Raw genomic sequence first — 19,487 nt, 5'->3', positions numbered from 1 at the left:
TTTTTTTGCTACTAGCTGTTGTATTTATTTATTTTATTTATTTAGGAAGCCTTGGGGCAGCTCACAACAATAAATAACAGCAATATAAAAACAATGTACAAAATGGTTGGTGCCCAGAGAGTTCATAGTCCATGCTTCCACGAGGGCCTGATCCTGCCTAATCTTGGAAGCTAAGCAGGGTCAGGCCTGGTTAGAATGTGGACGGGAGACTTGAGTCCTGCACTCAACAGGGGGTTGGACCTGATGGCCTGCTAGGCCCCTTCCATTTGTGTGATTCTGTGATTCATGTTGTGGTACTTCCAGTGAACGAAGTATTCCACATGGAGGGAGGTTTTGACCTGCCCCCACAAAAATTCACACAGACTGCCAAAACAAATGTTGATGCAGTAGACTTCTAGGAGGGCCGCCCCATATTTTCTTGAACATTTCAATAGTATCTAAGTCAGGACACTGGTTCTCAAGCAGTGTTTTCCCCTCTCCCATAAAAATGCTGTTGATCTGTGGCAGGAAGCTATGCTTCCTCTTTCATAAAGAATTGTGTTGCTGATCCTGGAGGTCAATAGAACAGCCCTCTCTTGGGTTTTATTTTGCTTCTTTATTTTGCTAAGATTCTACTTTCCCTGATAATTATGACTCAAAGGAACAGTCACTTAAAAATGCCCTGGGCTAGATAAAGGATGCCACATTTGCCAAGAACCAAGAATTGTGTGGGGAGGGAGTGGTAACCAAAGAAATGATTTTTACCATTTTAGGGAGGGTCGGGCCTATTTTTTCCTCAGGTTTGTTAAAATAAGGGTTCACAGATGGTCAACTTATGGCTCTCCAGATGTTTTGACCTACAACTCATCATTGACGGTGCCGTCTTAGGGCTGAGAAGGGTTGCGGGCCAGAACTTCTCAACAGCCACAACAGTCCTGCCTAGCTCTGTAATCCTGGTGAGAGAGCATTGCTAATCAATAGAAGACAACATATTTTGCTTGGTATAATGCTTAGAGGGTTGGACTGGGATTCAAGATCAGATATGAAGCTCATTGCATGACTTTGGGTCAGTCACTTCTTGTGAAGATAAACTAGAGAGGAAGAGAATTATTGTAAGCCACCTACAGTTTCTTGCAGGAAAGCAGTGGAACAGAAATATAAGAAATATAATTTATAATATAAGAAATTAATGTAATGTATCCACATGGAAATGAGCCTAAAGAAATGTTCTGGGAGAAATGTTTGCTTCAATGGTTACTCACAAAGTAATGCCTGACCCAAGGACAACATTCCTCCAGGCTCTCCTGTCCTCCACCATCCCTCAGAGTCCACCCAAGCTCACCCCCACTGCCCCAGTGACTCCATCCAGCCACCTCATCCTTTTGCTGTCAATCGTTTCCAGCATCAGGGTCTTCTCCAATGAGTTGTTCCTTCTCATCTCAGAGAAATAGCATGGTCTATTCTATGGGATATGTGTTACATCACTACCTTGATGTTCATTCACCTTGCCACTAGAGGCCTCTTAGGTGTCACACGCAGAACAGCATTGTTTGGACCAGTTCCTATGCCAGTTTAGCAGTGTAGGGGCACTCTCCTTCGTACGGCAGCCTCCCACTGCATTTGGCAAATGCATGCAATCAGGGCATCATGCAGGGAGGGTGTATCTTTGGGTCATTCTCCATGTTGGCACTGTTAACTCCCAAGAGGAGGTAGTGCTTCTGTGAGAAGTACCATTCGCATGTGCTGGTCCCTCATGGCCTCCTCATTAAGGTTGGGTCACAGCTCCAGAGTAGGGCACCTGCCTTGCATGCAGCAGCTCTCATGCGCAGTCCCCAGTGCCTCAAGTTGATCTCCATTGTCTCTGGTCAAAAGAGGCAAGGAATGGCTTCAGACAACATGGTGACCAATCTTCAGGGGTTTAATATGGGTTGAGTGTGAGTTGTCATTGAGCCACGGGCTGTTTCCAAAATATGATTGTGTTGTCTGAACCCAGTTGAGGTAGCAAACCATGGTGACAACCTACAGTTCACAGTTCAACAACAAACCATGGCTTCTTTTTGTGGCTTGTTTGTGGTTAACTAGCCATGGCTTGTCAGCACATCTGGGTTGAAGCAACACAATAAACTGTGTTTCCCAACCATGGTTCAACAGCAAGTCAAACTTGACCCTTGAGTGTGGATTATCGTGTTGCTGAACCAGTCAGTCATGGGCTAGATGGACAGATAGTCAGACTTTGCATACTTCTACACTAGTAGGGCAGCCTGATGCTGTAGCAACAGAAGGAAAGGAACTATGGAAAAGCAACAGTGTAGAATGTATAGCCTGCCATGTGATTTTTAGAAATCGGGATGGACTGCAGCAGCCCTTCCCAACCTTGTACCTTCCAGATCTGCAGGCCATGCTTGCTGGGAATGATGGGAGTTTCAGTCTAACACCTCTGGAGGACACCAGTTTGGGGAAGGCTTGAAATGAAGGTTCTTAGAGGTGTGAGCTGAGAGAATCAGGAACACTGAAATATTTCCATTGCTCATGGATAAATGCTTTAAATATGCCCCAGTGCTGGTGGGGATGGTAGTTATGGAATCAGAGAGCGCCGCACATGCACAGTAGTGGCAGGCCTCTTACAAATCCACAGCTCCATCACCATCCACAGGTAATCACTGGGATCATTTGTAGTTAGATCTTTGATGAGAAAATGCCAATTTTGTTTCTTATGAACTCAGGACCATGGTCTAGCAGTTTGTGGAATTGGTCACATCTGCCTGATTTCATGGTAGCCCCCTTCTCTTTGCTCCAACCTAGCTATTCATTGTAAGTGAAGAAATTCCATGCATGCCCTCTTCTGTATCTCTGTTCCACTGAAGCCTGTAATAGCTTCGGAGTGCTTACAGCTCTTCATTTCTCTGCAGCACAGATCTAGTAATTAGAGTAGAGTAGAACCTAGTTAGAACCTAGTTCTTTCTGCACAGGGAGGCTGATGAAGTGCATGGAGAAGGGTCGCAAAAATGAAAAAAGGCACTGAAAATGAAGCACCCCATTTGAGCCAGGCTCAGGCCCACTTGCCAAGTAAAACTACCAGTTCTATGATCCACTGCAAGAAAGGACCCTCCAGGAATGGCTCAGAAGCATCACCCCAAGTTCAAGGGCCAGGCCTGTGGTTTATCGGCGAGTGTCCCTGCCAAAGCAAGGGCTTGTGCAGGCAGAGAGCTGGCAGGGAGTGGTCTGGGAGCACCTGAGGGCTTGTGAGCTGAGCCAGGAGCACACTGCCACTTCCCCTCCAGTGCAGCTGTGCTGAAGCTGGGATGAAGAGAAAGCATTGCTAGAATGAGGGCAGACAATGTTCACCTTTAGGTTCCAGCATGTGCAGATCTACCTAGGAAAAAGCCCTACAGATGCCTGTGGAATCAACTGCTGATTATGGATGCACAGGATCAAGCGAGAAGTATCTCAGTGGCAGGGAGAATGCACATACCTTCCAACACCTGCCTTCCATCAGCCTGCGCACTCACTAAAGTTTTGTTTTACAAGTCTTTGAAAAGGCCTCAAGCTGGTTGTCCCTGTGAAAGAGAAATAAACCAGAATAGCAGCGGACATGACAACAAAGTTGAAAGCAGTGTGAATATTACTTGTGAGTTAGACCCAACCGCACTTGAGTGTGCGATTATTAAAGGAGTCTCAGTGCAGACAGAGAACACCTCCTGAAAGTGCCATGCATGTCTGACCAAGGAGTCTAGGACAGATGCATTGAGGGATTTCAAGAGAAAACTGATAAAGGAATATATGCACCAAGATTTATGTTTTTAGCTGATGTGTCCTATATCAGAAGACTTCCATGTACTTTCATTTTATTTTGCACTCATTTATCTGAGGGAGTGATGCTGGATCACTTTAATACCCGTTGAAATGATTTGCACTATATTCTTCACTGGCTCATAACCACTGGAATTATCCAGACCATAATTTATAATTTAGCATGGAATTAGCCATGAGTCACTGATGAAATAGTGCTGAAGCTTGAGACAGAGCAGGAATAAATTTCATTCCTATCTGAAAAGAGAGAGAGAAAGTGTGTGTGGGGTGGTGGGAGGGGGGAGGGAGAGAGAGGGAGGGATGGAGAACATGAGTATGTGCATAGTAAGGTGCTTCCATAAAGGACTTCCACAGAACTCCTTTAAACATTCACTGTATAAAATGTGTAACTCGTCTTCTTGGCAGAAAAACTTAATTCGCCTGCTTTTGAGATTTTCCCCATGGTTCCTCCTGCTGAACAGGAAACACATTTGGCCAAAGCAGCTTCAAGTAACTAATATTTCTTACTCTAGATCTCCTATTTGAGTTTCCAGGTTTCCCAAATGGAAACATGCATAGCCTGCAGCGCCAGACTAAAGTAATCTAGCCCAGTATCCTGTCTCCACTAGTGGCCAGCCAGAAGCTTCTGGGAAACTTACTGGCAATCACAAAATATACAGCTTTCCCTCCACACTAGTCCCATCCAGCCACCTCCTATCTGTTATTCAGAAGCAAAGTACCTCTAAGCATCTTGGTCCCATGAGCTAACACTTAACAGATGTTGTGAGAACTATTTTCCTACATTGTTGTTGTTCCACCAGCATCACACATGGGGCTTTATAGAAAAGAAATGCAGAGTAGAATCTTTGCTGACAGCCATTATATCACATCTTGTCCTAGTGAATTCCATAATATGTGTATTCCTAACAAGGCTCGTGCTTGTTCATAAACAGTGATGCCCAAAGGTGATCATCAATTTTGTGGCTACACCAAGAGTTTTTTGCATAATGCAACACACACACAATTGGTGGGAAACACCTCCTTTTATTTGCATATTTTGACCCCTGTGTACATTTATTCATTTCCTTTTCCTAATGGGTTACTAAACCAAATGGCAATTACTCCCTTTATGTCTAATTGTCTACAAACCTACCTCTACATGATCGTTGACTGGCAACATCTCTGCATTTTCTCTCTGGTATACAGTGGTAACAGATGGCAAGCATTAATTTAGCCTAATGTAAGGACAGATGGCAACCACTCCAAGGTAAATGCCTCAAAGACATAACAGCCAGAGTATTAACAGTGGCAAAATGTGGGGAAAAACACAATTATATATGGAAATGATCCAATTTATCTGAGAGAATTTTTAAATTCACTACTACTGATGATGCACATTGAAAGCACATGTTATCTTTTTCTGGAAATAAGGCAGCATGCACCAACCTGGTGCTCTCCAAGTGTTCTGGGCTGCACATTCTTGGCCATGCTGACTGGAAAGGAAGAAGAGTTGCAGGCTTCCACATCTGGAGGGCACCAGGTTGTGGCTGTGGATGTAAGAAATGAACATGGCGGCTGAGTCATCGTGCCTAAATTTACACATTAGGAAATGATTGATTTCATCGCATCAGGGCTTAATTGTGGGTTAGAGGCTTTGGGAGTGGTGCCATCGGTTACAGAGTGAAGTCTGTGAACTACAGGGATGCCCCATTCAATAGATTCCTCCAGAGTCTGGAGTGCCCAGAAATTGCAGACTGAGGACTTTGCCCTTGCATTAGGCAGTGATTAACACAGGTGTGCAGAGCCGCACCGGGGGAAGAGCGGACCTCTGCCAGGCCCTCCGTGGCACCCCTGATGCCATTGGTTTTAATGTTCTGGGGAGGCACAGAATTCCCCTGGAGATGCTCCGTAGAACTTCTGCAAGCCAGATTCGCTTTTGAGCCAAAGGGTCTACATCCCTGGTCCCAGTTCCATCCAGACATGCTCTTCTCCAAGCAGAAAGGTTCCAGCTTTTAAAGGAGGAGCATGGTTTTTCTAGCCGAGTCTCCGGTAATAGGAAACAGGCGAGGTGATTCTCACCGATTCCCCCTCCCTGCAGCCACCTGCTCTCCCCACTCAATCTGTTCTTGAGACCATCCATTCTTTGCTAAGCTCTTCTCCCCTAACAGCATGCTTGGAGCAGCAGGGGAGGCCCAAAATAGGTTCAGCAGCATGGACCAACATGGATAGTTCCTAGGCAGCTCACAATAAAAGTTGCAATGAGTAAGGAGCCCCTTTAGTGTAGGCATCATCGGCCACCTCTGCTTATCTGCCTCCCAAGTAACGCTGCCCTTTGCCTAGTCCTTGCGTGCTTTGCTAGATAACCACATGTCTTCTCTCTACCCCGACTCTACCTCTGGTCCACCAACAGCACCAAGATCACCCTGAAATGGAAAGAAAAGTGACCAGCTTTTCTCACCTGCTATTTCACATACCAGTTTGCCTAAGCGCAAGAGCCTCCTTCAACTAGTATTAAGGGTTTGTGCACAGAAGTTCCTCCTTCCACATCTTGTTCCTCCAAATAAAAGTTACAACTAGTTCTCCATTATGCCACTAGCAGCACAATATCCAGACCTTTCCCAATTTTGAACGTGCTAATTGATTCATTTGTTGTTAAAAGCTCGGAACTGGGGAATTCAGGAGAGAGAGAGCACGCATAATTCTGCAGGCAGCCTACTAGAAAATTGCTATCACTCATGTTCTGCCTAACCATAAATCAAGTGCAGAGGCGTGTGGCAGACAAGCATTGTTAAGCACGTGTTCTTTGGAGTTCCTTCTTCACCCGGCAGATAGAAAAAGGGAAGAGCTCCTTGTACATGATCGTTACAGCAGCTAGGGTTTACGATCAAAGTGCACTGAAGGCTGGTGTCAGGTTCTGAAAAGATTTGGGGCTCAGGCCCACAGGACAAAGCAGGAGTCTTCTCCAGGCCTTTCAGCAAAGGTCCACAGCCAGCAGAGTGATGGAGCAGAGATTTGGAACTTTGCATGAAAGGTTCTGGCCTCCAGCCCTAGGGGGCTGCTCCCTAACATGGCCTCTGGTGTGCAGAAGTTCCAATGATGTTTCCCGATCTATAGGGCCTCTTGTTCTTAGGTTGCTTCTGCCGAATTCTGTTCACCTCAACTCTACTATCAGCATAGAGTCGATGCTGAAGTTAGCCTATCAGCCTGATTTTTCCCTGCCATTGATTGCTTCCATCAATTACATTGTTCTTGACAGGAAGTATTCCTCAGGAGAAAGTAAGTGATGAATGATTGCACAGAGCGGGCATCCACCAATCCCATTTGTCATCGTCTCACTTATTTCTGTACCTTTCTGACAAGTTGAGGCAAAAGGGGGAGATGCAATATTGCATAACATTTTTGCTAGGAACCTAAAAGTAAAGTCCATAAGGTCAGGAGACTGAATTTAGCAATGCTCTCATAGCTGCAACATGCCTTTAACTAAATCTTGCTGTTAGTCCTATTTTAAACATATTGACTTGGAAGCAACTTTCACTGAAATCTGCAGGATTTCCAAATAGAAGTGCTCATCCAAGCACCAGGCAGAAGTCCAAGTGCCAAGCTTTGTTTGAACTCTGGTATGCAGACATGGTGGGTCAGGCCATAACGGAAAGAATGATGTTCAGCAGCAGGAAAAATGCCAGGAAAAATAAATCTCAAAGGTGTAGAGTGCTTTATTAGAGGCATCCTCCACTAAATTATAAAAGGATCAAACTGGCTTTCTCTTGCTGATATTCTCTCCTTCCATTCTGTCCTGTTTGCTATACATTTTCTTTCATGTTCTGTGACCTAGTCCTGCATGGCAAGGAAAATGGAGGGGAGGGGAGATCTATAAAACATCTGGGGAAGTTTATGTCCTGATTGTTTCCCTGAATATCAGAGATGATTGCGTGCCTCTGTGCAAAAAGAGAACCCTGGATTTTGAACTCTGTTTTGCATAGAAGTCGCAGAAAGTTTTCCTAGGAAGCACAGAGAAAGCTTTGGGGCATTTGTTGAAAACTCCAAGACTTGCGTAGGTGTTAGGAATTAGGATGTGTTTCCTTAAAGATCCAGTTTTTGCTTCACGTTCCATATAGGTGTTCACAGTCTTGGGATGCAAGGGGATGATTAATAAGACACAAGGCAACTGATGCCATTGCCTTCTATATGACCTGTCATTCTCTTACCAACAACTGATGACTTTGAAGCTTTCCAGGTGCACTCTAAAGATAGCAGACAAAAATGGATGTTTCTTGTTAGCAAACTTTATTGCAGGAAAATAATTTAGCTGAGTTACACCGTTTGGATCACAACCTACCTATACCATCCTGATTCAAAATGATACTGGGGGGCATGGCCAGCTTACGCACTATGAGCAACGACTGTCTTGCCTTCCTGGGGATGGGAATAGCCTACGTATTCTACTTATTCCTACATATGTTCCGTAACCGCCAATACCAAACATCCGCAAAGGATTACTGCGTTACAGGCATTTATGAGCTTCAGAGTGCAGAGAGCAGCTCTCCATAGCAGTGGCACTATGGATTATGCAGAGACCAGAATATTAAATCATGGAAATTAAAGTTGGTTTCATTAATTGGTTTCAAGATGTGCTGCATCTTCTTATGAGATGGTGTTGTGATGCTGGCAAAATCCACACCTGCCAAATCCAGAGCCAAACTAGATGTGCCATGACATTGACTGGGTTCAAACAACTCAGTAACCTACACCCATAGGCTAACTATGGGTTGAGCACGGTTTGTCACTGAACCATGGGTTATTGTTCAAACACAGGTTATCATGTTGTCTAAACCCAGCCAACATAACAAATCATGGTGAATAACCCACAGTTCATGACCCGACAGCAAATCCTTGGTCCTCTTTGTGTGTTGTTCGCAGTGAACAAGCCATGGCTCATTGGTGCAGCTGCGTTCCGACAGCATGATAGCTCGTGTTTCAACTGTAAGAGATAGTTCAACAAGAACCAACACTTAAACTCATACTCCATCCATCCTGTCGTCTGACCCAGTCACTGGTGAAAGCAATGAGTGCTTGTGTTACTGGTTATGCGAACAACAGCCCTGGTGAATTCACCTGGGTGGTCTCAGAACCACTGCGGGAAAAGAAGGGGAATTCAGCGCTGCCAAACACGCCTTTCTTAAAGCAGCTATTTGTATTTCAAGAGACACTTCCATGGAAAATGGTGGAGCTCCACTTTGACCTTCCATCTTCTACCACCCATTACATAGACTATATATGTTCCCATCTTATGTTTAATGCCAATTTAAAATAATACCAACTAGATAGCAGTTAGAGACTATAAAGGTGACAGCTATGAAACTGAACCTATCAGAGTAGAAAGTATCCAGTATTTTGAGGATTTTAAGAAAGAAGACAAATGCACAGGCAATAGAATATCATTTGGACCAATAATCAGAAGCCACAGCTAATGGCAGATTCTCACAAGAGATTGTATTCTACATGAGTGTAGAAGAACATTTCTGGAGAAGCATCTCTGAGGTTGTAGCCACATAAACATGTGATTCAAGCGATCTCACTTATAACCTATTGGTGCAATTCCAGTCATCATGACACCTAGAAAAATGAAATTCTAGAATGGCCTGGTTTGCCTGTTGTCCACCTCTGCTCCTTCTAGGATTGCTATCATCGACAGGAAATATCTTGTGTGCAAAGGCCTACATTTCTTTTCATGGAGATTGGCTCAGCTGAGCCTTCGAGACATGGAAAACTGAATTGCCTTCATTTGTCATTAAATAGCATGCACACTGAGGGAACTATCCAACAGTGCTGCTGTGCTAGTATCACTTAAGGTGAGAGACCGCCAGTGCAGTGCCAACAGCATTAGCTGCTGGGACACAATTCTATGGAAGGCCCAGTGTGCCAGCACATGCTGTTGGCTTTACACTACAGATTGCTCTCACTCCTAAGTATGTAAGCCAAGCAAAAGCATTGGCCACTGCCCTAATACTGCAGTCCTAGACATGCCTGCCCAGATGTAAATCCCGTAGGGCCCATGAGACTCATTACCCATGGACTCAGCCCAGAAGTAAGGTCTGTAGGTTTCTTAAGGGCTTTTCCCAGTTTCCTATGTTCTCTATAAACAGCTTGAAGGAAGGTAAATTTATTCTGACTCATCAACACGTCATGCTCATCTTAGAAATGCACATGTGCACTTTCAGAAAACGCAGGGAGAAGGGAGAAGGAATGAGCACCTGGGCATCCAAGACTCTGCACCACCCTAGTCGTTGCTGCACTAGGGTGGATGCTGGCAGATTTTTGCAAATACCCATCTGCTTATCCCTTTGTCATTCAGAAGGATGAAAACACTGCACATGACATGAGGCTAGAATAAGGGTCAAAAGACACCCTTCATATACATTCTTGTTTTATAGTTATTTCTTCATGTCTAGGTCTCAGTCTTATGAGCAAAATGTTTCCAGTTTCCTGCCCTCAGCACTTCTACAAGTGCCAAAAACTGAAATCACTCCCCATTTTGGCTGAGCTGCACCATGAGTTCATGTTGAGAATATGCTTTGCTTCTATTACGAATTTTAGCATGGAACAAATGTACTGGCTTTCTTGTAAACATGGCCATGAAAAGAAACGTAAGACTCTGACTGCTCACTCCAGGGTGGGGGAGATCTTCGTCTTGTCATTTTGTTTGGTAAATCAAAAAGGGCACCCTTTATAACGTGCTCATAAATCTCTACTGAGGTACATGTAGAAATCCTCACAAAATGGACAGAATTTGAGTTGTTTCCACATAGCTGAATGCTTGCAAGTATATATCCATGTATCTCGAACAGATATTGAAAGGTACATAGGCATATACTTGCAAATTATAGACATTCCGTCTGCTGTTTGTAGTTCTTAGGGTACCACCAATCTTCCCCTGGGCAAAGCAGGGGATCCCAGATCTTCCCCCCTTTATCTTAAATGAAGCAGAAGAGCACAATGGGAGCCCCATGTGCCTCAAATCACTGTAGGTGGCTCAGGGAAGAGAGCTAATCCATGCTCCACAGCAGGGATGGGCAACATTTATTTATTTATTTATTTATTTAGAAATTTTCTATGCCACCCCATTCGCTGAAGCCTCGGGGCAGCTCACAAAACATCAATTAAAATATAATACATTAAAAATATAAATATATATAAATAAAAATACAACATGTAGCCCTCCAGATGTTGCTGAACTGCAACTTCTATCAGAGCTAGACAGCAGGGCCAACAATGAAGGATGATAGGAGTTGCAGTCCAAAAACATCTCAAACCCCAGCATAAGATAGCAGTGTGCGTGCAATGATGGCTTTCTGGTGATTAGAAAGCAGATAAGCTAGTTGCTCACGCTGGTTAACACCCGTTAAGTCTGATGCAGATATTGGGAAATACCATTACTAACAAACGTGGCATCCAGAGCACATCAGTTGGTGGGAAATGGAAGAAGAGAGTGGTTCTCGGAGACACATCCTGCCATTCTGTTCCGCCGCTCCTGGGAGTGCAGTGAACTTGCGGTATTTGCCTGCTTACATTTTCAGGGGACATCTGCATAATTTTCTCCTGACCCTGCCTCTTTGGCAGTTGCTGGAGGCTGTAATCTCTAGCACTGCTGAGTCAGAAAGAGTTGCTTATGCACTTCCCCACTGCTCCTTCCTTTGCTTAGCCTCCTCCTCTCCTTGCCCTTCCCCTTGCAGGGGAAAGAGCAGGATTCTGCACAGAGAAAAAGCCAGCGGGGGACAGTGGAGCCCCGTTTCCATTCTGTATTTGCTTTAAGAGCAAAGCGGTGAGGATGGAGGCCACTCCACATAGCACCATCTCCAGGGCTGGGAGAGGGGTGGGGCCAGGTGCCTTCCGTCTCCCTCCCTCTCCTCACTGGCCCCGCTGGGTTGTGCCTGTCCCACTTGTCCCCAAAAGAAGAGGGCAGAAAGCATGGAGGGCGCATTTCCTCCTGCTTGCTGCTCACTTGCCTGGAGGAAGCAGCTGAATGGGCAGGAAGGAGAAGGAGGAACTGGGCCAAGGCCTCTGAGGGTCGATGAGGAGCTGTGCATGGGTTGTAGCATAAGCCTTGGTGAGGTCGGCTCTGGTACTGGCCCCAGTTTCCCCGAACTCCATCTGACCTGTAGTTTGGGCCCAGAATACGTGCAGGTGCATAACTGGTCAAACTCCCAGTTCACTGTGGTATACTGGGATAGAGCTAGACTGCAAAAACTGGGGTTCCAATCTCAGCCATGAAGCCCCCCACTGAATCTAGGCATGGCCTCACAGCCTAATCTGCTTCAGGGTGTTAAGGGGGAAATGGGCCTGATCCAATATGTGCCAGCTTAAGGTTCCTGGAAGAACATCAAAAAGGAATTAGGGCATTCAAAACGTAATCCTACTCACAAGTAAGCCCCAAGAACTCAATGGGACTTCTTTCCCAGGTAAGTGTGGATGGGACTGCAACCTTAATGACACACTTCCATTTCCCCATTTACCTCTGTGAGTCAAAGTTTCTTCCTAGGCTATCCATTCTTCCTAGGCTATCCAAAGTTTCTTCCTAGGCTATCCATTCTTCCCACAAATCACTGGGAAGATCACTTGTCTCCTGATCTATTTTAATAGTGCCACCCCAATCCAATTTAATGGTTGAAGTGGAGCATGGCTTTTGAACAAGGGCGTTGCTGTTCCACCCTGATTGGCCGGGGTGCTTGTTTAATAGTTTATATATAGGTATTTTGCCGCTGTGTCAAAATCGCTTGTAGGAGGCAAAGGCGTACTTCTGTTAGAATTTCACATGTTTCCGCACAGGGAGAGAACTCCATTGGTGTGGATGCCCAACAGTAAGCTCTGAAAGGCAGGAAATGTCATTTTGATGTTCCACACAAATTTTCCAATACTTTCCAAACAACCCTACCCACCTCATTTATATTTTGCAAAATGCCTTCCAGATGTTCAATAACTAGTAATTTATTTACACAATTGCTGGCAAGCCATCCCAATAATTTATTTTTAAAAGGGAAATGGTATACAACAACTCTTAACTTGTGATTTATTGTGGGTTGAGAAGAGGTTGAGAGTGGGCCCGTGACAAGATGATTCATCCTCGACATTTAATCAAATCTCTGAGCCTGTGCCGACATGGCCCCCAAATCTAGCCCTGCAGGGAGTGTAGAATTCCACTGAAATAAGTGGGTTAAGTTCACAAAATCCTGCAGAGGATTGTGGATGGCGTATTTCGTCACCGTCTATCTCCTCCCCTTCCGCCCCCTGCCACTTCTCCGTGTGCTTGTTTCATCCTTGTTTCATTTGATAAAGGAAACTCCACGGGAGGGGCATTTGGCCAACGGGGATCCTCTCCCCATCCCTCCATGCATTTTTATAGCCTTCCAAACTTGCCACAGTGCAAAGGAAAACCCCTGTGTGGTCGGGAAAGCGTCCAGGTTGCTGTCCTCACCACCATCCCTGCGTCTGCAACTTTTGGAGCCTTCCTGAGGCTTCTTCGCACAGCACCGCACTAGCAGTGGATGCTTCGACCGATGGGACCATCTCTCCTCCCTCTAGTTCAGGGACATCTCACCATTCAGTAGCCAAGGAGATTAATGCAGCCGGAGGTCCTTGCTGCAGGAACCCAGGATGAAAGAAAAGCCATCCCTGGCAGCTGCATCAAACGGCTGCCTAAGGATGGTCTTTGTTACTTCCAGAGTTGCTCTCCTGTCCTGCAGGTGGGCTTCCTGTGGACAGCAGGTTGGCCTCCATGGACCAAAGGCTGGACAAGAGGAACCCTCCGTCTGATCCCTCAGGGCTCGTCTTAGCTTCTCGTGTTTCACTATTTCAAGCACATGTCTGGAAACACGCGACTCAGCCTGCAGCATTGAATTCCCATTATTTTTGGTGTATTCTTTGCCAATGCTGGAACACAATTTAGCTTTGTGGGGTATTTTTCACCCTTTCTGAGAATGGAAAGAAAGGAAGTCTTGATGTGCAATATACAGGGCATTACGTCATGGTGAGCTGACACAGAGATTTACATCTTAACCTAGCAGGGGTTTCTTGAACTGGCAAATCAACCCATATGGAAGGATCTCTTGGAAAAAATTATTTAATGCTTTCATTCTGCCAAAACCCACAAAGACTTGTAGTGCAGCACTTCCAGTTTGCCTCTTAAATGATCTAACAATAACCAGAGGATTAGCCACCAGGCTGCAAATCATTATAACCAGATGGCTGCAACCTTACCTACTGTCTGGTCAACAATGCCACCTACTGTGTATTAGCAGAACAACAGTGTTCCTGGACAAGGCTGTGAAGATCGCCTATTTCACTATGACCGGCAGCAATTTGATGTGAAATGCATATTCCATTCCATTGCATTGCATTATTTGCTTTTGTCGGAGGGAAATAACTAGCTTTTCTCAGCCCAAAGACCTCATTTTGCTAAGCAGCCATTTTATTCCTGTAGCCGTACAAGCAGATCAGCTCCTGCCAACTTTTGAAGGACCTTCTCATTATTTTGAGGAAAGGGAACAACTCCATGAACATCAAGGGATAATCAAGCAACCCATTCATTTTATGTGCCTTTCTGGCTGACTGCTCCTTTAATGATCTCCACTGATGAATTGTGTGCAACTGATGCACTGCATCATTTCATTGTCTTTATTGCACTTTTGGTGTTGTTAATGTGGAAGGCGATGGGATAGACATTTTCTAAAACCCAAAACAAACAAACAAACAGACCATTCTCTTTAATGTAGTGTTGCTACCCATCCACTGAAGCTTGGCTTAGGCCTGCTCCATCAAGTAAGCAAGGTGTTACAGAAGATGCAGTAGTCATTGTGTTTGTTCAGAAGCAATGACCAATGAGAACCAATGAGGACTGACCCTTGTTAAGTCCTTCCTTCCTTCCTTCCTTCCTTCCTTCCTTCCTTCCTTCCTTCCTTCCACACTCATTCCCATTTTAAAGATGGATAGCAGATGCTATGGGAGACTCATAGAGGCAGGAGGTTTATGGCTGGACTCAGATGACAGCTGGGCTTCTACTAATTCCAAGTCCAGATTCTCTCTAACCACATGGCACTGAGCCTTAACTCAGGGACTGTACTGGGACTTTGCCATGCAACTCTATTTATGCAGGAAACAGAGGATGCAGGAAACAGTCCTGCTTTATTTTACATGTCACACATTGCTTACTTGGTAATGGGAAGGATATAAATTTCTGACCTTATTTTTAACACTGCTAGTATTGTAAACCAAAATGCACAAGCATACATAGATTTGAAGGAGTACTTTAGTGTTCATCCTACTTAAATAAAAGAGTTTTCTGAACTATCATCATTCTTCAGTGTGTTTTTTTTTTACTCTTTTCAATACTAATTCAATAGATTTTAATTAATGCTTTAAGAACAGTCACATTTGATGTATTTCTTTCACTTTGTCCTTTACATGGGTTTCTTTTGTTTCTGAGAAAATAAAATATCAATCTGGGTTTGTAGTTTGCTCTTTTTTAAGTAGCAACCTACATCTCATAGAAATAACTGCAATTAAACCTGGAAAAGTCAAGATGATTGGCTGCGAGGGCCATAGCCTTTCCCACAAATTCCTATTCGTGCACATGATTGCTGGCATGATCACAGCACTGGCTGAATGCAGGAAAGATTCACGTGCATGGCCCGCCTCCCATGCGTGTGCACGCGCATGTATTGCCACAGTCATGTTTCCGTGTATTCCTGATGTGGGAACAAAATATCACAGGGACAAATTTCCCATCTGATTATTGATGCATTATCCATCAGCAACTGCATGCAGGAAGCTCTGCTGCTGTGATGGCCACTGTGACCATTTTGTCGAATGATGGCCATGAACAGGTAAACAAAGGTGGCCGAGAAGCAAACCTTCAGCATCCTTCTGCTGCAGCTCAGCTGCAAGCTTACAGTGTAGCATCCCTTTGAGTAGACTTTGAAAGCACAGTGGTGTATACAGATAATCAGTGGACATAAGTGGAATGCTGGGTGGGTACCATTTTAATGCAAGGAATATGTGTCAACATATTTAAGCCCGAACACCCTGTTTTTCGTAAAATTAATCTGACAGCCGGAGGGTCTGGATTCCTTTTGTGCATGGACCTAACTTCAAATAGCTCGGCCTCCCACGCTAGATGCCCACTGGACCAGCAAGCTCCCTACAAGGTTGCCAGCAGCGCTTGGAGCTGACCTGTTGCCTGCAGGCTAACTGCCCTTTGTGCTCCTCCTCTTTGCAGCTCCTCCAAGTTTGCTCCAACGCTCTGGAGCAGAATCAGGGGACAGGCAAGGGGACAAGAGAGCGGCTCTGTCAAAGATGGATTCCCCACGGGCTTCTTGTGCATGTCTGTCTCCCACCTTGCCTAGTTGCATTCTGCCAAAACTGCCGCAGTCTTCTCTTTAGCACTGATCTTCCTGAAAATGTTAACCAAGGCATGCCATGTGAAACGTGATTTAAACTTTTTGAGCAACAGCAACAACAACAACAACACTGTATCCCCTCCTCTGTTACTAAAAACCTGACCTCTGATGACCGCACTGGCTTTTGTAGTAGATCATGAAATCAGACTGTTAAACTTTACCATTGTTAGAAATGTGTACACACATAAGTATATATCTTACAAGTTGCATGAAAAAGCTGTTCAATAAGTCCATCGATTTGATTGTACCGAAGTTCACCAAACAACTCACCTTGTGCCTGTATTTCTCCCCCTGCCCGCCATTTTCCCCTAGCTGTCTTAGGAGAATGCACCCACCTCGGCCAGGTGTATGCTGACAGAGATGTGTGGAAACCAGAACCGTGCCAAATCTGTGTGTGCGACCAAGGAGCTGTTCTTTGTGATGACATCATCTGCGACGACCAGGAGTTAGACTGCCCCAATCCAGAGATTCCATTTGGAGAATGCTGCCCAGTCTGTCCGCAGCCAACACCGCCACCTGTAAGTGCTACTTTAAACTTGCCGCGTCCCGGGGTGCAACCTGTATCCAGTGCCAGTGCCCAGAGTTAAACTGGCTTAGATTTTATTGGTTACAAAGGGGTGTAGTAGCCCAAATACAACTAGTGAGGGGGATAACCACATTTAGGACATGATAAACACTCCTTTGCTATATATTTGAAATAATTAGGGACTGATTAGGATCAATGATACAAAGGGGCAAAGGAGAGAAAAATGATCTAAAGCGGTGGTGTGTGTGGGGGAAATCTTTTACGGACTAGATGGATCGTTGGTCTGATTCATCATGAATTTTCTTATGTTCCTATGAGGGCTCCATTCTGTTAGAAATGGCCACATGTTGGCAATGCACACAGCAGAGGCTAGAAGTGGATGGAGCCACCATTAACCCTGCTGGTCGCTATCACCACCACTAGCTCACTCTCTCTCTGACTGGGTTCACCGGATTACTGCAACCCACTGTCATTTATTTAAGCCACAGTGATTTGCAGCTCATGGTGGTAGCCATTCTGAATATTCCGACCTTGAGGGAAGAAGCATTGTCATGGTCTTCCATGTGACCCTAACAGGGCTTGTGACAGGGCTTGTTGGAGGGGGAAACAATTCTCAATCAACCCTTCAGCCAACCAAGGGTTATTTGAGGGTTGTTTCCCCCTCCACCAACTCTACTGCCCCATGTTGAAATGTTGCAGCAGTCACAAGCCCCTTGAAGATGGGCATGGAATATTCAAAATGGCCAGTGGCACATGGCACAGTGGGATTCAGTGATCATGTGACCCAGCCTTCTCCCATGCCCTCCTGTTCTCCCTCTGTCATCCTGCTCTTTCTCTCTCAATCTCTTCCTCTTCCTCCCAGCTTGCTGGGCTAGGAACAACTCCCACTTGCCAGCATCCTGACGGTCTTTCAGAGGGCTTGTGAAAGTTGACTGAGGGGCACGGATTGCACAAGGCTTCCCTGTAACCTCTCCCGGTACATAAGTACTCGAGCAGGCTGTTTCACGGAGGTCCTGGAAAGTTCATTTCCTCCCTTGTTACATTCAACCAGGATCTATGACTTCCTAGGCTGATAAAGGGTTAGGCTGTGAATTGCCAGGATATACTGCCAAAGATTGCTTTCCAGCCAAATGTCAACAGGAAAGTCTCCGAGCAATCCCAAAAGAAAATCTGTTCTTAATAGAAATGGAAAGGTGCCTCAATCTACGGAGTCAAGCTCAGCCTGTTATTCACTTGAGTGCAAAGGAAGCCTGGCAAGTCTCGTCGGGATCTGCTCATGCCAAAAAACTTGGCTCCAGAGAACCCGAGCCCTGTCCCGGGAGAGAGCCCTCTTTGTCCACCACCGACGTTGCCAAGTGTGAATTTCAGCTGGAACATGCCCATGCTGCGTGGATCCTTGGAACGTACCCCATATGTTAAGCACTTGGTCGCTAGCGGAAAATGTCCTGCTAAAACCCAGATTTGGATCAAGATGGAAACTTTCATAAAATGGAGGCTTCTCCATTTTATGACTGCCTACAAATGCTGGTGATCCCAAATGTGAAATTTGTTTACGAAGTATTGGAATCTTTTTTACTTGCCTAAGGCATTCTTTTCATTCCCCCCTGATATTTTAATAAATCTATGATAATTTGTGTTACCACAATTTAAGTGCTTAAAGCTACAGTCCTAGGGAAGGTGAACATATTTTTTTTGCACCCTTTTTCCTGCCAGGAACTTGGGCACTTATTTAGGAGTACAACCTACAGAATGCAAAGGGGCTTACTTCTGAGTAATCATCCATAGGATGAGAGTGCATTAAGAGCAAGGGTGTGCAGAGTCTGGCCCTTCAGAAGTTTTTGCCTACAACTCCAATCAGCCCCAGCCAGCATACCAGTGGTGAGGAATGATGAGAGTTGAAGGCCACAAAATGCCCACCCTGAGGTAAATTATTCTTCAAACAATGGTGGAGGGCACCTAAATTGCTAACCATCATTGCAATGAGAGCCACAAGGTATGCTTTAGAGCTCAAGTCCCAGCATTCCTGAACGCTGGCCCAGCTGACTGGGGCTGCTGGGAGTTGAAGACCAAAATATCTGGCGATATAGCAATGAGGCACCTTTGACTTTAATGAGCTTTGGCAGAGGAAGAGCTCTGCAAGAATTCTTGCAGCTGGAGCCGCTTGGTTTTCCCACATGGCCCCCAGCATAGCATCAGAGCGGGGCATTGTGGGAATTCAAGTGGCCATTCCCAGCTACCTGCCCCAGCCATCCGTGGCGGGCCCCATGGGAGCCCACGCAGCAGCCCAAATATGCTGTGTGCTGAGGCCAAGCTCCAGAGACAACACACACAAAAGCTGCAGTGGTGGAGCTGACAGCAGTTCCATGAAGCCTCTGGTTCAGAGTTATGATCAAGATGAAAGGCTTGGCCAGTGTAGGTGCCCCTCGCTTGCTTGCCGGGATGGAGGAAGGGATGCTGCAGCAGCAGCCAGTTGAAGCTCTCAGCTGAGTCTGTGGGCATGCATACGACCTCTGGACATGCACCGGCTTAATCTTCTCCCCTGTGAAGCAGAACAGGGCTTGGGTGTGTAGGGTTTGCACACATGTGTGATCCATGCCACACAGATTCATAGCGGGGCTGGCCACTGCGACTCTGCTCCCCTCTGAAGTCACACTCCATCTTCCCCTCCCATTTGCATGGGGCACACAATGTCCTCTCCAGTCATTCCTCCATACCACCGTGAATTGTCACCTTTGGCCCCCTCT

The 19,487-nt window shown here is 45.5% G+C and overlaps 1 protein-coding gene across 1 annotated transcript in view; it reads left to right on the top strand.

Annotated features, from left to right (window-relative positions):
• The window catches only part of COL3A1 (collagen type III alpha 1 chain), an 81,866-nt gene that overhangs the window by 11,601 nt on the left and 50,778 nt on the right, over positions 1-19,487 (top strand). The window contains exon 2 of the mRNA XM_044427063.1: positions 16,530-16,735. Within this exon, the coding sequence (XP_044282998.1) occupies positions 16,530-16,735 (206 nt within the window). The remainder of the gene's footprint in view (positions 1-16,529; positions 16,736-19,487) is intronic.

The sequence above is a fragment of the Varanus komodoensis genome, unplaced genomic scaffold, assembly GCF_004798865.1.
Source record: "Varanus komodoensis strain SLA01 unplaced genomic scaffold, ASM479886v1 scaffold18_1, whole genome shotgun sequence".
Taxonomy (NCBI): domain Eukaryota; kingdom Metazoa; phylum Chordata; class Lepidosauria; order Squamata; family Varanidae; genus Varanus; species Varanus komodoensis.
The sequence above is the reverse complement of the archived record's forward strand: the minus strand, read 5'-3'. Positions and strand labels throughout refer to the sequence as shown.